The sequence below is a fragment of the Sinohyriopsis cumingii genome, chromosome 5 (genome assembly GCF_028554795.1).
Source record: "Sinohyriopsis cumingii isolate HCF-2022 chromosome 5, ASM2855479v2, whole genome shotgun sequence".
Taxonomy (NCBI): domain Eukaryota; kingdom Metazoa; phylum Mollusca; class Bivalvia; order Unionida; family Unionidae; genus Sinohyriopsis; species Sinohyriopsis cumingii.
In genome coordinates this window covers 87,534,569-87,550,634 of record NC_142965.1, presented here as the reverse complement: position 1 = coordinate 87,550,634, position 16,066 = coordinate 87,534,569, and the positions used below count along the sequence as shown (strand labels likewise).

At 34.9% G+C, this 16,066-nt stretch overlaps 1 protein-coding gene across 1 annotated transcript in view; it reads left to right on the top strand.

Annotated features, from left to right (window-relative positions):
• Window positions 1-2,087: 2,087 nt before the first annotated feature.
• LOC149799685 (uncharacterized) overlaps window positions 2,088-16,066 on the top strand; it is a 42,855-nt gene continuing 28,876 nt past the window's right edge. The window contains exons 1-6 of the mRNA XM_089958255.1: window positions 2,088-2,356; window positions 4,779-4,861; window positions 8,403-8,599; window positions 8,948-9,001; window positions 12,996-13,077; window positions 14,640-14,753. Of these exons, the coding sequence (XP_089814381.1) occupies window positions 2,286-2,356; window positions 4,779-4,861; window positions 8,403-8,599; window positions 8,948-9,001; window positions 12,996-13,077; window positions 14,640-14,753 (601 nt within the window). The 5' untranslated portion in view covers window positions 2,088-2,285. The remainder of the gene's footprint in view (window positions 2,357-4,778; window positions 4,862-8,402; window positions 8,600-8,947; window positions 9,002-12,995; window positions 13,078-14,639; window positions 14,754-16,066) is intronic.

Here is a 16,066-nt window from a genome sequence, read left to right as displayed (position 1 = left end):
CTTGGCTTGCACGCGAATCAGGCGCTTCGAGATCGAGTATGGTGATTAATAACATGAACTCCGAAAGACCGCAAGACTGCTGAAATTACATTGCCATCGACCGAATCAATGCCGTATTGTTGTCGGATCTATAACGATAGTAACTGGTGTCTCTCGTGGTGCGAGCAAGTTAATTTTGGTCCGACTATATTCCCTAGTACACGTCTAATCCGAATTGTTTGAGGCCACATAGACAAGTCTCAATACGAACAGTAAACTGTGCTCAGTTGCGATCAACCATAAAATAATCAGTGCAGCCGAGTTTGAAATAGTGCTGGGGGAAAGGGAAAATGACAGACAAGTCAAAGCCCAAATAAGAAACCGTGCGATCGCCGATTTACAGACAGTAAAAACTGAGTAAAAAGGCAATCTTCACGCATTGTATAGATTGATTTCTACCATAAACTTGCCTGTCTGAGCCTCTCTCTCTCTCTCTCACACACACACACACACACACACACACATACAAATACACACACCCTAGGATTTTAGTTTTTTTTTTTACAAACACTGCAGAATAGAGCAGTATGAGAGTGAGTTTTTGTCCCATTCGTTATCATATGGGGACACGCACATATGAATGAGACTCGGACCCCATGACTGACTCACTCGCATGGCGTGCGTGTTTGCACGTATCGCAGGACAAAATGGTAATCAAGCATGTAAGGTTCACATGGGGTTAACTAGATAATGGGGATTAGAGGCCAGAACGGGTGTAAAGGGACTCATAAGCTATGAGAGAGAGAGAGAGAGAGAGAGCAGGTCATGAACATCTTTAATTACCTTGTACTCTACATAACAGTTTTCTAGTTTCTCGGAGAAACGCTACTGTTACTGATTATGCTAATTTTGAACAGTTGCAACTTTTTTCTCTCTTTATATCATAAAACAGGTTCCGTATAGTAATTTGACTAATGATATTGTAACTATGCCGTCATCAACACAGCCGTCTCTGTCCATTGCCACAGAGCAATCCATTCCGAATGACTTCACAGAACCTTCTTCTCGATTACATGTATAACTTTGAAATCACATATTTCCATCTGTTTCGTAACTTGTTTTCATTTGGACGTTGAAATCATGTACAAAGCACACTTCCTACACAACGACATAATTTACAAAGCACACTTCCTACACAACGACATCATGTACAAAGCACACTTCCTACACATCGGCACACTTCAAACCACACTAAACTCTTCTGACATTCGCTTCCAGACTACAACCGTGTTTATCATTTAAATCTTAAATGCGAACAATGTTCTCATTGTGAATCTTCTTTTTTACAAAATCTGGTATCATATAAGTACATCAAATAAAATCTTTTCGGTAAACAATAATTTAAATTTTAGCGCAAGATTATGTTTTAAATATATTCTTTGAACATGTGATCTATTTAATTTCTTCCAGTATTACATTCATAAACTTCAAGTCAGCCTCTAGTTTGCATAAACCTAAAAACGAAGGTACAGTGATCAATTGATAGAACTTGTCACTTTATAATGTCTCTTTGCCGTATTGTTGTATTACCCTCTACGTTATCACATGAGCACGTCAGAAAAAGATTTTTGGATTCTCATGCTTTAACTAAATCATAAACTATATTTGCTCTCTTGCTTTTCTTTTACTTACTTGCTTAGTAGTTTATGTTCCTTCTCTAATCGTTTGCATAGTTTCTCGGTTTTCATCCACCTTTTGGTGAACGTTTCCTACCAAATGATTTGAGTAAATTGTTGAGAATAACAAATCTTTCATCATTTGCATTTAGATGCGTCATTTTCCATTATTTGTGTTTTTTGATCGAATGCCATAGAGAATTCGCTATCCGATCCTATCATTCATGCGAAATCAGTGCATCTCTTGTATTTAATACCACGTGTCTTCTATTTTCTCCACTTTCTTTTTCACATCTTAGCGACTTAATATCTCCATATTTTCCACCGCTTAATTTTGGAAACACTGTGAGACTAAAATAATTAATTATTTCAATTTTGAAATAATGATTTCTCCTGCATGCTGCCTTATTTTCGGGACTCTTTCATCTTTTCTCTTCCTAGCAGTTTATCAAGTTCGTTCTGAACCATCAGTTATCACGCTAATGTTTCCGCCATCTTAAATCACCTCTGGAACCAATTGATGATTATTAAGAAATTTAGGTTAAAACTCAGTCATGAGTTGAAAATTACCTTTACTGATATATTGTACGACGATGTCTAGCTCGTGGACAAGCAAGCTGCTTTACATATATGGGCGTTATCACTGGTTATGTTTTGTGTAGATTCTCGTATGGACCACGACCTACCAACGTCGTAAAACAGTAAGTAGAGATAACACAAAGTGCAATAGTGTAGTAAATTTCCTTTGTTTTATCATAATTTGTTCCTAAAGTCTGTTGTTATACTGAGACCCCCAAAATGTTAACTTCCTTACACCGATATCTCTAATATCCAGCCAGTTTGTATTTTAATTTTCCCACATAATTGTTTTGCTTTTATATGTTGCCCTCCTTTTCTTTTGTGCTTCATTGTCAATATTAAACCCACCATTGACCATCTGCTGAGGTAATGAAATTAATATGCATTTCTATGTCAAGAATATATATTCAGGCTGTCCAGTTTTGACATTTACACCTTGATACCCGATTACCCCACCCAGCCCCCACCCCTCGCTCAAAAAGTGTATGGTACATATTGTTTATCTTTTTAAACTAATTCTTCACGAGAAATGTGGACAAGCTGTATAAAAGTCAATGCAAACATATAAACATACGTGGTTTGGTAGGTGGGTAGATAGTTTGCAATTTATTTACTGTTTTAGTATATTTAATTGCTGTCATCAATCATATATATATGTCATGGTATATAACTTTCTTATGAATTAGATCACGTACGCGCTTGACTGATGCTTAAATTTCTTAGTTTCACTCAGGCATGACCGTATTTGTTAAGTCGACTTATGTGATTCACATAATAATTTTCTTGGGCACACACATGCTTTTCAATTGATACAATAACTCAAAATAGTCGTGCAAATCACTGTGATCATGTTTTCACTAAGGTAGCAACAGTGGATTAGAGAGTTTATCAAAGGCCCTGTATGCTCACCTGTTTGTCGTAAAAGCTCTCCTGTTTGTCCTAAAACGTGACTATTGGATGCAGGAGCCACAGTTACAATAGATTTAATATATGGCAATGAGTTTTACGGGTGGCAATGAGTTTTACAGGAAATTATATTAATAATAACACACTCCAATTTCAATTTGTAAGTAAAGCTTTTGTTTGCAAGGAAATTGTATAATCTTAATCCACGTAAATGCATAGACCATGCCAGTATCCAAACAAGGTTATAACAGATTGTGCCATTGTTTTGACGATTCCAGTTACTTGTATTTTTAACCTGTCTATATTAAGTTGTATTCTAACGGATGAATTCGTATTAGCTAGGGTTCGACAACTTTGCATAAAGATAGGGATGATGCGAACAGTTACAGGTCTGTCATTATATTCACTGTTTTGTGTCTCAGATTCCAGAAACAGACGTTTATGTTAAACTTGAATACCGTTTAACTTACACTGATTTGCTTTATAAACTACAGTCGACTTTAAGTAGAATGTACAAAAGATACACATGCTTGATAATAATAATAATAATAATAATAGTAATAATAATAATGATAATAATAATAGTTTTGGCCATATTAAGGTTTAGACGTGCTATGGTTTCAATGCTGAAATTATCATGTTCGACGTCGAAAAGGCATTCAACACCTTGTTTACAAAAATATATATGGGAAAGGGAGTCACGGTCATAGTAAAGCAAAAGAGAACATAGCATTAGAGTTTATATGACAGAATCCATCTATTTGACAATATCATGTAATGTACCTTAGAGCAGCATTTAGGCATTTAGGACCTCTTCTTTTCTCTGTGCTAAATCAATGATATGGTTACGAGAATACGTTTTGATTGTACTTTTTTATTGTAATGCCATATACACATGGTATTATTATCATGTGTTCATGTCAGGGTACAGCTTAGTTTAAGAAACAATTGAAAAAGAACCAAAATCCTCCTATATTTGGGTCAGTGACAACACATCATTAACTTTGGGCAGGATAATGACCCGTTTGGCTGGAAGCGGAGAGTGAAAACAAAAGATCAAAAATTTCAAAATAACCTGTAATGACCACACAATCAATTCTCGAAAGTGAATTAAATTGCAAGGTCGCCCAAAAAACGTATTCTCCAGTGAATACACAGAAAACTATTTAAAAATATGAAATGCCAGGTTACGGTTTGTCTGTAAACATGGTCGATGTTTAGCAATGAAAACTAGAAAACATTTTTTTTTTTTTGCTGCTTGAATGCAATATAATTGTGATTACTCCCTGTTGTTTGTGAAAGGACGGAATTGGTAAAGAGCTCAAAAACAAACTCCAATAGCACAGGACAGACCAGTACGATTTATTAGGTATCTTTCCCTCCTCTGCCTCCCTCTTCTCCTCAAGATCAATGTCCTCTTTTTCCTCCATCCATTATCATTATCCTCTTTTTCCTCACCTTCCTCTTCGTCACCATTAAATTTAATTATCTTTATCTGGACTCATCAGACCATTTGACAATACATCTAACAGTAAGTATATAATTTGATGTGTATAATTGTATTTCTGATTGATGGTTTTACAAATTTTAACTTGCATAAATAGAACAAATTAGAATTATTTTGTTTCTGTTATTCAGCATCATGGCTTACATTTGGAGATACTTCTACAACTGCTTGCTGCTCAATATATTAATAGCCGTCGGGATATCCGAATTACCTGGTATCTTAAGTATACTCTCTCTCTCTCTCTCTCTCTCTCTCTCTTGAACGAACTGAAAGTGATTTAAGTGTCAGTTCATCAATTCTTGAATATTTCACTAGAGTTTAGTTATTGATGTTGTGTACAATCCGTACATTTGTTTGTGCAGGAGTCTGAATTTACATATATGAAATGACAGAAGGTCAAAAACAATATGTATGTTCTTGTATATATAGGATTAAAGGACACTCGCTATATAGCGAACCTGGCAAATTCAAGTACCTTGCCACAATTCCCCAGATAACACCTCACCAGCCGATTCCATATCAAAAAGTAAATACCCCCCTGAGACAAAATATAAAAGGTATAGATGTTGTAAGAAAGATAGACAAGATGCAAGCAGAACAAAGACAAAAGCTAAAAAAGGCCAGACAATTTATATACAAGAGTCAAATTTTTCTGTATAAGATGCAGTCGTCTAAAACATCCAAGATCTTCTCGGTAAAAACAGCTTCATATAATGCATCTCATAGCAAACAGGTAACCTCCATTAGTTGTTTCCTCCGACATACAGGACTAGGCAGGAGCTAACAGTTTCATTGCGTAAAATGCTGCACAAGATTTTCAATGTATGTGCAACCTTTCTTAGAATTGTACAGTTTTGATATGTATAAAAAGTGAACATCACATGGTACCAATTATACCATTTCCGAGAGTTCTACTTCAAACTCATGTTACGACACTATGGTCACAAACGTAAGAAACAGAAAACAAGCAAAACCGAGTTTTATAAAATTTAACAAACAATTTAATTATCAAAGTTATAAATGAAGAATGTGAGTGGAATTTATGGTATTATAAAGTAAATCCAAACTAGTCCATATAAAGGTCTATGAAAGTCCTAAATGAATGAAGAGTCCCTTATAAGTTTCAATACCAGAAATTCAAGGGTCCTCCAAGAACCATGACGTTGTAAAGATGGCATTGTCCAGAATTCCTTCGAATAATTTATATCAGTTCTAGAATAACATTATTGTCCAAATAATGGGGACTTTCTGAACACCACTGAATAACATTATTGTCCAAAAAATGGGGACTTTCTGAACACCACTGAACAGCCCAAACAAATGTTTTTCCTCTCGAAAAAATATCTAACTACAACATAAAGCACGTATTCAGACTTACATCAGGTACACAAATAAGTGTGAATGACTCCAAAAATCGGAATGAAAATGAATGCTTAATTTTCTCCTTATACATAGAGGATCTCAAATGATTAATGATTTAAAACTGAATTTATGAAACGAATTGAATAATATCCAGCTTTTTCGAGCTTGGCGAGCAAAAGCTGGACATTATTCAACGAATTTCATAAATTTAATGTTAAATCATCACCCATTTGAGAGTCTTTTTATCATATAGCTTCTTTTTTTATTTCAGTGGAAATTATTTAGATAGAAAGAAGAATGAAAAACTTCGTTCATTCTGACAGATGGTGCACCTTTCTTTCGTTGTGCATAAAATATAGTTCAAAACAAAGTTGAACTAGCAAAAGTAGATTGTACTCTCTTTTTACAATCTATAAATCAAAGAACAAGCGTCGATCCGAATAAACAGAACGGTTTATAATGACATAATCATTTTTCAAAACAGAACACATTGTTTGATACGATACACACAGTAGGCTTAGAGTACATGTTTACCCTACCATGGCACTTTCGCAACTAACATTACATTGTTGCGATTATCATGTAAAATAGGATTACTGGATGCAGAAATTTCCATATTTACTGTAATATATATATGTGACCGGATAGTTGCATTGTTCGATTTGGAACAATACACTGTACAGAAGATGTAAACAATTTTTTTTAGTCGGATTGACATCACATATTTACTGCGCAAAAATGCTGTGGTTGGATAAAGTTCTGTCAGTTGGTAGACCGGTTTATGTCCACATTCTTTAATGAAAAGAGGTTAGTTTTTTTGCTTCTGTAAGTTAACATTTAAAATACTCTTGTATATAGGTGGATTCTATGTTACATATATACCGCCCACTCTCCCCCCAAGTATCAAATGAGCAAAACTCTTAGTTTTACTTCTTGTTGTTGTTCTTGTCTTGGACTTTTACGTCATTTTTCTTGTGATGATATTGTTACACATGACAAAACAAACCCCTTGTTGGAGTAAATTGTCCATATTCAGACGGGTGAGATATTTTTTCCTCAATTTCCTTCCGCTAGTCGAGTTAAAAAATGGCCCCCAAAATGCTCAACGAAAACAAAACATTCCAGAAGGAGGGTTTTTAAAAGTTTTCCCACGATCGCAGCCAATCAGTAAAGAAAATACTCCACGATGATTTCATGGGCCTATTTGGACCAATCAGAATCACATAAAGTGATATGTTCACATGTTATAGTATCAAAAATATGAAACTGCAAACTATAGGTTAAGTGTACCGACTATGAGATAAACACAGTATATTGCGACTTTACTTCACAATAGACCCAATGTTGCAACATACACTATTGAGTTGTGACGAACTAAGCATATTCATATGATCTCGCACAACCAATGGAAAACCACAGAATTATTCTGGAAACATCGATATCCCATCAGTTACGTCATGTTCGCCATTTTGAGTCTATTATTACGATTATTACTACTAACTGTCATCACATACGTAAGCATCTATTTATAAATCCTACGCAGCTTGCGTTCTTAACAGATTCAAATTAAGTACACAATTTATAATAAAAAAATTATTCTATACAGTTTACAACCATGAAAAAAAATTACGAAAATTAAATAAAATCATGTACCAGGAGTTACACAAAATATAGATATTCATAGCACTGAAAACTACTTGTTGAGAAATTTTAGAAAACTAACGCTTCTGGAACATTGCGAGCAGGAAAATTATTTTAGCTATGGTTTAAGTTCTTTTAAAAATTAATCGCATAAAATAATTCTTTAATTCATCTAATTCACTCCGATATACATACATTATAATTCCCCACCTTAAGTCGCAAATATTGCAGTGAGCGATGTTACTTTTCATCACATGACTACAGTGTTATTTAGATTGATATATCCATATCAATATACTTGACACGTATATCAACACCTCATGAAGTCACAAGTGTTATCATGTAAGCAAGGGAGTAATGACGTAGGCAGCCAGATCTATTTTAAGGTATTTTACTACACTAATTTGCAATTTCATCGAATAAAATCAGTGTTTTATTGATGTGGTTAGTAGCATCTTACATGTGTGCCTATTCCAATTGAAACTTATGAAACCCGTTGAATAATGTGAATATTTTATTCGTCAAGGCTAGCAAAAGACGCATTTAATAAGCTTCGTTTTGTAATGATCACTCGTGTAATATCCTCTATTTCTTCACAACTTATATAAGGCTATTTGGTGTAGACGTGTTTACCAAAAGTATTTTTTATAATAATAATAATAATAATAATAATAATATTATTATTATTATTATTATTATTATTATTATTATTATTATTAAACACATGCTTGTCTGTCTGTTTCTTTGCACAGATTGTTGTGGACAAGGAACAACGGTTAGAATGGAATTGGATTGTTCCGGTGACTCCGGAAGATTCTTTGTACAAATAAAAACAGTTCATTTTCAGGGTTCTTTCATAAGGTTAACAACGTTATTCAAGGCCGAAGCCTCCAAATTAGAACAGTTTGAACACAAATACGAGGTGGTTTTAGAAGTAAACGAAAGCAAGGTAATGGATTTTTATGAGTTTATGTATATATGTATCTTAAAATATATTTTTATATAATATACTAATTTAATACACCTTTTCAAATACTTCCGTTGAAAAATGTAATTTCTGAACCATCATGCTCGTACTTACTGTTTCATATCTATTGATATCACGCTAATGGGTTTCCAGCATTTAGTGCATATCTCTGTTTACTGCATATCCCCATTTTCTTGTTTTGGCTTGGGAGCTTAACCTTTGTTGTTGTTGTTGTTGGGGGGTGGGGGGGGCGGCTACATGTATTTCCTACTTGTATCCGATGGGGTTTTTAAAGTATTATTGCATTGATTTTACTTCATGTATTTTCAGGAAGTGACTGCATCTACGCCATATTTCCACGACAGGGGTCTATATCATCCAGAGGTATGATGGTAGCTTTTCCTTTACGCAACGCCGGACATTTCTGCTTGCCCCGACTTATTTTGGGAAGTATTTTAATTAACAGTCGATCCCTGCGCGTGCGTTCGATTGTAATATCGGAAACCTACTTATAAAACATGAATATAATTGAGGTGTAATATAATTGAGCATAGGGAGGTAGTGGATGGGACAAGGCTGAAGAATTGATAACAACCGTTAAAGGACGGGATGTATTGCTGTGGGTTTCCAGTTCGATTGATTGCGTTCTCGCGTTTCATGAAGGAAGCAATAAATTTTTCGCACAACAAGAACAAATATTATTAATTGAAATATTTAACCATTGAAAAAAAACTTTTGAACTTTGAATGCTTTAGAAAATAACGTTTTAGAAGAAAAAGGAAAATTAAAATTCTTTTAAAAATATTTACGGTAACAATTAACATTTATTTCGTTTGACCCTCCCCCGCCTGTGCTTTAAGTATATTCGTTATCGAAACAAATGGCTTCACATAAGGAGTGTGCGATAGAAATATTTAATAATTACATACCCTCTGAGAGATAAAGGACTAAACAGATGCAAGACTAAGAATAAGAGAGGTATATAACACATTCGAGTAAACAACTTGATCGCTGGAATCACAACTTGATCGCTGGAATCACACCTATACCACCTGTACATCAAAGTGTTTATTTGTTTATATAACGAAGTACTTTGATTTTCATTACATTTCTTCCGTTATATAAATAAATAAATTGTTTTATAACCTATTAACGGTAGATCAAAAATCAAATAGTATTTGGCGGGTGGGTGGGTATATTATAAAGAAACGACATAATTTTATCAAAAGTTTTGATTTTCCTCAAATTTTCGAATTACAAGGTATACATGAAACAGAAGCCTAAGGAATTTGTCGTCCTAGGTAAACATGACTTTTTCGCGCCCTCCATAGAGAAAAGAATTCATCTGCGCCTAATTTGGCGCCTCTTAAAGCCCGTGTCCCCAAGGCGACCGCCTATTTCGCCTATATGATCGGGCCGGCCCTGACCCATATGGTATCACGGTACCAATTGTTTTTTCATGTACCTCAATGCTAATGTTTTGTGAAATAAATATACTTTCTATCCTACCTCAGCATGCATGTCACACACTGTCATAGAGAACAATGCTAGATTGTCAATTTGACAATGACATAACCAGGTACTCCATTGTACTTAAGAGAGATAACTCTACTGGAACTAGACAGGGGTAAGAGTTATCTAGTCAGAACAGGCACATTTTCAGCCGTGTGTACCATATTTTAAAAAAAAAATCATAAAAATACAAAATATGATCCAGATAGAAATCAACATAAACTCACATGTTGCCAAGAGGCTCAACTTTTTTAAGCCTAACAGAAAGTACAACTCTTACATAATGCACCAATCACATCTAGTGTTGTTCTTTATTTTGGAATGCAATCTCCCTACACCTTTAGCTCCACCCACCTGGACTTGCACAATTGGTACTGTTATACCAATATGCAACTTTTAGTGAAGGTGATTAGTGTTGTCAGACAAATGTTGTACATTTAATAAAGAGTTTGAGAATCCGTAGCCTACGTCAATGAAATTATAATTAATGATAGTTCAAGATATTTGGAAAAATTACAGAGTGCACAATACAATAAAGCCAATAAATCACTATTGTATCGTATTTCCAACGCAAGTATTGTAAAGTACTAACCAAACGTAATTAAAAATAATTGAATAAAAATTGTTAGCAAACGGCATATAACCTCCACACTGTATCCCCCATCCATCTCAGAAAAAGTTAACATAGTCTTTCGTGTTTTATAAGATATAAATCTAAATCAAGGGAAGAAAGCCCAAACATATTTCCTATGAGAATTAACCATGCACCTGGAATGTGTTCCGCACGGAATTCAAGCGAATACCACGCTGTTATTGTTCCTGTAGTATTACTGGCCATCTCGAGAAAATAACCCGTCCGTTTGGTCTATTATTGGAATGGTTATTAAGCTTTTTGTTCCACTTAATAAATGGCATGGCACTCTGCGTGCACTTTGCATAGTATGATTAAGGAAAAAAAATAATTCTGCCGCATTATACACGCCTGATCAATTATGTGCAAGAAATTTATATAGACTGCGGATTGTGCTTCTGTGCTACTTGTTCATATTCGACAGAAAGACCGAACCGACAGGTTATTCTTTTATTCTGGTCGACTTTTAACTTCATTAAGTACTATGTTATGCTTCTCGTTTGCCCAAAAGAGTAATGAAGAAACCAATTCAAGATGTTGATTAGGGACAGATAATGCACGAGACCCGAAAATATGAAAGCGTTATTTTAACGAATTCACGGCTTGGAGTGGTCTATTTCAACTTCGTTAATTTTCACTCTTAACTAGTTGCGATGTCCATTGTAAACATTACATTTTGCGTGTCGGACTTGCCACCGAAAGGGTGCATTGGAATCATATCATCGGATCAACTCCTGTAGCCCAATGTTTTCTTGGACAAGTCACATTATTCCAGTTTCTTCGGTAGTAAATAGCCGATTTGTATTGTTGTTTTGTAAAATACCAAACACCAAAACAACAACTAGAAAAACAAAAAAATCTTAAGAGATATAAACATAAAAGCGTCATCAAAATTGTTTCTGATATCTTCATACATCTTCCGAATCTCACACTTGGCCGTGTACATGTATGTATGCATAAACAATTAAAGCGAACGTACTTGTATTTAATCTTTTTCGCACGGTTAGATATTTTCTCCCAGTTAACAACTGTCAGTATGTTCCTGTTTATTGGAAATTCAGATAAATAGAACAGAACAGAAAAAAAGCTTTTATTAAAGAAAGTAAATCTCAGGCCACACATAGGTGACATACGAGAATACCACAACTGCTACAAGTGTACAAGGAGACGTCACTAAAATGTGGAAATACGGATGACGTCACTTTTCAAGGTTTACAATTAGAACGGGAATATTAAACATTTGGAGGCATTATGAGACATTTGGTTACATAAGTATGACTTTGTTAAGGCAGAATTACAATGACTATCGTGGACTGTAAAAAAGTTCTAAAACTTTAAAAAAATATTATATAATTTTAAAGTATACGAAATCTCTAGTTCCACAAATAGCACATAATTTATTTTGTTTTGCTGTTGTTATTGTTGTTGTAGGGTTTAACGCCATTTTTCAGCACACGATAGGCTATAGATGGCGGCCAGTATTAATGGTGGAGGAAGAACCCGGGAAAACCCCGGAAAGAACCACCGACCCACGAGAAACTACTGGCACGCTTTCTCACGTACCCACATTGGCTGAATCCGAGACTCGAACCCACGCAGACAGAGGTGAGATGGCAATGATTGGCAAAGGCGAGTGCTGTAGAAAGAGTTTATGAAATTGCATTCATTATTAGAGTAACACATTTGGCAACATGTTGAAGAATTTTGCGATTATTGGTGGCAATTAAGGTTTGTAAGTTTGGGACAATTGAACAAAAAATGGCAATCGGGTCTGTTTTACTTTTTAACACAATGATTACATCTTATTTCTTCAAACAATGTGTTTTACTTCTTTCATTTGAACTTAGCATGCCTGGCTAAAAGGATGTCTGCTGACCTAACGGTTTGACACCTGGATGTCTTTTACTATATAACATGCATAAATTTAAATTGCAATAACTTCATTACTTTTTATCCAATTTGTTGTTAAACTTTTATCAACCTACGATATGTCCCTAATAAAGTAGAAAAATGTCAAAAACCGACCTTTGTTTTTCTTTACAATGATATCCAAATAAGTAAACGTGGAGTCTTGCAGTTCCTCACTCTACGGTCTAAGGAAGTGGGGAGGCTGGCGGAGAGGGAAAGAGAGATACGGAGAAGCGGTACAAATGATAACTTTTAGACATTGGGTATCGTCACATGAAATTTAGTGCTTGTTTCCCATTGTTGTCATAATGTCTCTTTTAATCCTAGATTGAGCTAATAGACTGCGAGGAGGCCATTTTCCAGATGTGTACTGACTTTTATATGCAAGGTAGCTCCGTGGAAATGAATTGTAAGTGACAAAATTAAATAAGAGTATACAACTGCACTGATACTATATTTTACTTGTACGTCTAACATACATACATACATACATACATACATACATACATACATACATACATACATACATACATACATACATACATGCATGCATGCATGCATGCATGCATACATACATACATACATACATACATACATACAAACATACATACATATACGCGTGCGTCGTGTGTTTGTTTTATGCTCCTTAAGGGTTAATCTACGGAAGTCCGTTTGATCTAGTTTAATTGGACCATTCTGGATGAAATGTCATTTGAAACTCGTATTTGACGAGAATAAAACTTGTTTGCACGAGTTTAGATGCCATTTTAACGAGTTTGGAGCTCGTTGTAACTAGTTTTAAAGTTGTGTAAATGGCTTTTGAACTCGTTTGGACGAAATTTTCACTTGTTTCAAGGAGTTTAAAGTCCTTTGCACGAGTTTAGATCTCGCTTGAATAACTTTAATTATTTAACGACTCATAATCTCGTTTTTTGGATCGAGATTTGAATGGGTTTTGATGTCGTGTGAAGAATTTAAATTACAAAGCTTGTTCGAATTGGTTGTAAGTTGATGCAGACGTGATTAAAGGTCATTCTAACGAGCTCTTAACGTCTTTTAAAAAAATAGTTTAAACAGTTTAAACGTTATGTGTAGGTGTTCAAAACGACTTTAACATTTGTCTAAATGAATTTCGAAGCAAGCTCAAGTGAAAAAGCATACAGCCATATAGAATGTATTTTATAGTACATTTTTGCCACATTATATGAACCTGAACTTTGTGGTGAAATCGGAATAGAGTTGAGAGTTGAAGAAATAACAAGCCCCAGATCTCCAGTAAACTAATTTAAAGCTGCTATCGAGTAAAAAATTTCACGTGAGCTTTTCAAAATGTTGCTAAAATTAAACGAATTCGTTTCGAGCGCGAATGATTTTGCTACCATTTCCATCAACATACAGTGAAAAACCAATCATTCGATGCAGGCTGAGAAAGAGTGGTCCGTGTCCATGCAATACACAGTGTTGTTCTTGCACTTGTGGGAGATTCCATAGTTTATACAGGACTGATACATTTTATCACCGTCACGTGGCACAGGTAAACAAACATCGCCTTTTCCATCTAGTTTTCATTAACTATATAACGTTTCTTCATAATGTCTGTTTACGATATGATTTGTCTAATAAGCAGATCGTGTTTGTTTACCTCCTGCACGCGACTGCTGCTTCGACAACTCACTTATGTATCAAAAATGGATTCTTCGATAACTGCGAGACCAACATATCGCATTACATGTACACACACTCTTTTCTAAGCATGTGTCGAATGAGTGGTGTTGCTCTGTATGTTGAATCGGTCGTGCACAAAAATAGTTTAGTAACTTTAGCTACATTTCGAGACATTCGATTGAAAATGCACAGATCTAGCGACACATATCATTCGCGAAACTGAGCTAAACGAACTGTAGTATGACATTTACTTAGATCTTTCGTGTCTCTAGGCCTTTTCAAACAGTAATTTTTTTAACTTTTCAGGTACCATACCCGAGTCGACAGAGGAGAAAATTAACCCCTATTTACTTAGTGGACTTTGTATTGGTTTTGCCTGTATCCTAACGCTTATCGTTTTCATCATATGGAGGAAAAGACGTTAATCATATACCGATTTATCTACTCAGCCACGCCTCACAGTCTGGTTGTGAAACCGGAGGCAATCTCAAAATCGCCCATCTCTGAAAAAAAGTTGTAGAATATTTTTATTTTCCACCTATTTTATAATGCATAGGATATGAAATTACCAATCAATTACTCAGTTTAGAGATGCTATTTTTACACAAAATGTAGATTAGAAATTGTTAGAATTACACCACTAGGTTACAAATAGGGAAAGAGGGATTTTAATAATTATATACCTTGTAGTATTATAAGCTCATTTTTTCCCCGTTAACTTTACATTGTCAGAACCGTTCAGTATTCCCCGATACTGAACGCGTGCGATAATACACATATAGCATTAACGTGAATAAAGGAACTACTTTCTATTGTAAACAAACAATGACACAGACTCCAGCACGTTTGATTTGTAAACAAATCATATACACTCGCGTAAGAGGCTCTTAACGTTGTGGTTGTTTAAATTTGTTTCTGAATGAACGAAAACATGTTTCGTGGACTGCAAAAAAAAAAAACAAGCTGTTTTGACACATTCCGCATTGATACAATGTTACGGATTTAGGCTAGCTACATTATATAAAAGACGGAAGATTAGGTCCTTACAAATAACATACAAGTGACAAGGCATATACTGTCTTCCTTATATGGTGATAAGAATGGTAAAATAAAATATACTTAGTTTTACATCTTGAATTTCCTCAAAATGTTTTTTCTTAATTCTGCAAATCCGAATTACATGAGCCATGTCATAGGTTTTCAATCTGGATTACACATTTCGAAATTGTGCTGTAATTTAGATGATAAGTGCAATTGCATTCTCCTTACTGCACTCAAAATGAAATAAGCATTAAATTCCATAGCGTCTTTTTGATAATTGCAATTGAAAGACTTCATATTTTTCCCACGTTATGATTTCAAACATTCAGTGACAGAAACAGAAACACATTTGCAGACGTAAATACGCTTCTCCCGCGCCACTTCAATCATATGTATTTCATGTATAATTTACACAGATGAATCCAGTCCAAAATCACAAACTTTTGTCGAATCGAAACAAAATACAAAAAATATATTCATTCCAGATCAAATGGAAAAGTTGTTGCAATGCGAATTCATTCACAATATGACTGCAAATTTCAATTTTAACTAGACACGCCATTTTTATTCGAAAGTTATGTCGAGCGCGCGACTAAGTTCATATTTATCTGGGCGGAGTTATGTGCGCATTAATAATGATGTCATTGTGTAATGACAAATCCGCGCTTGTGTATTTAGTTTCGAATACGGCA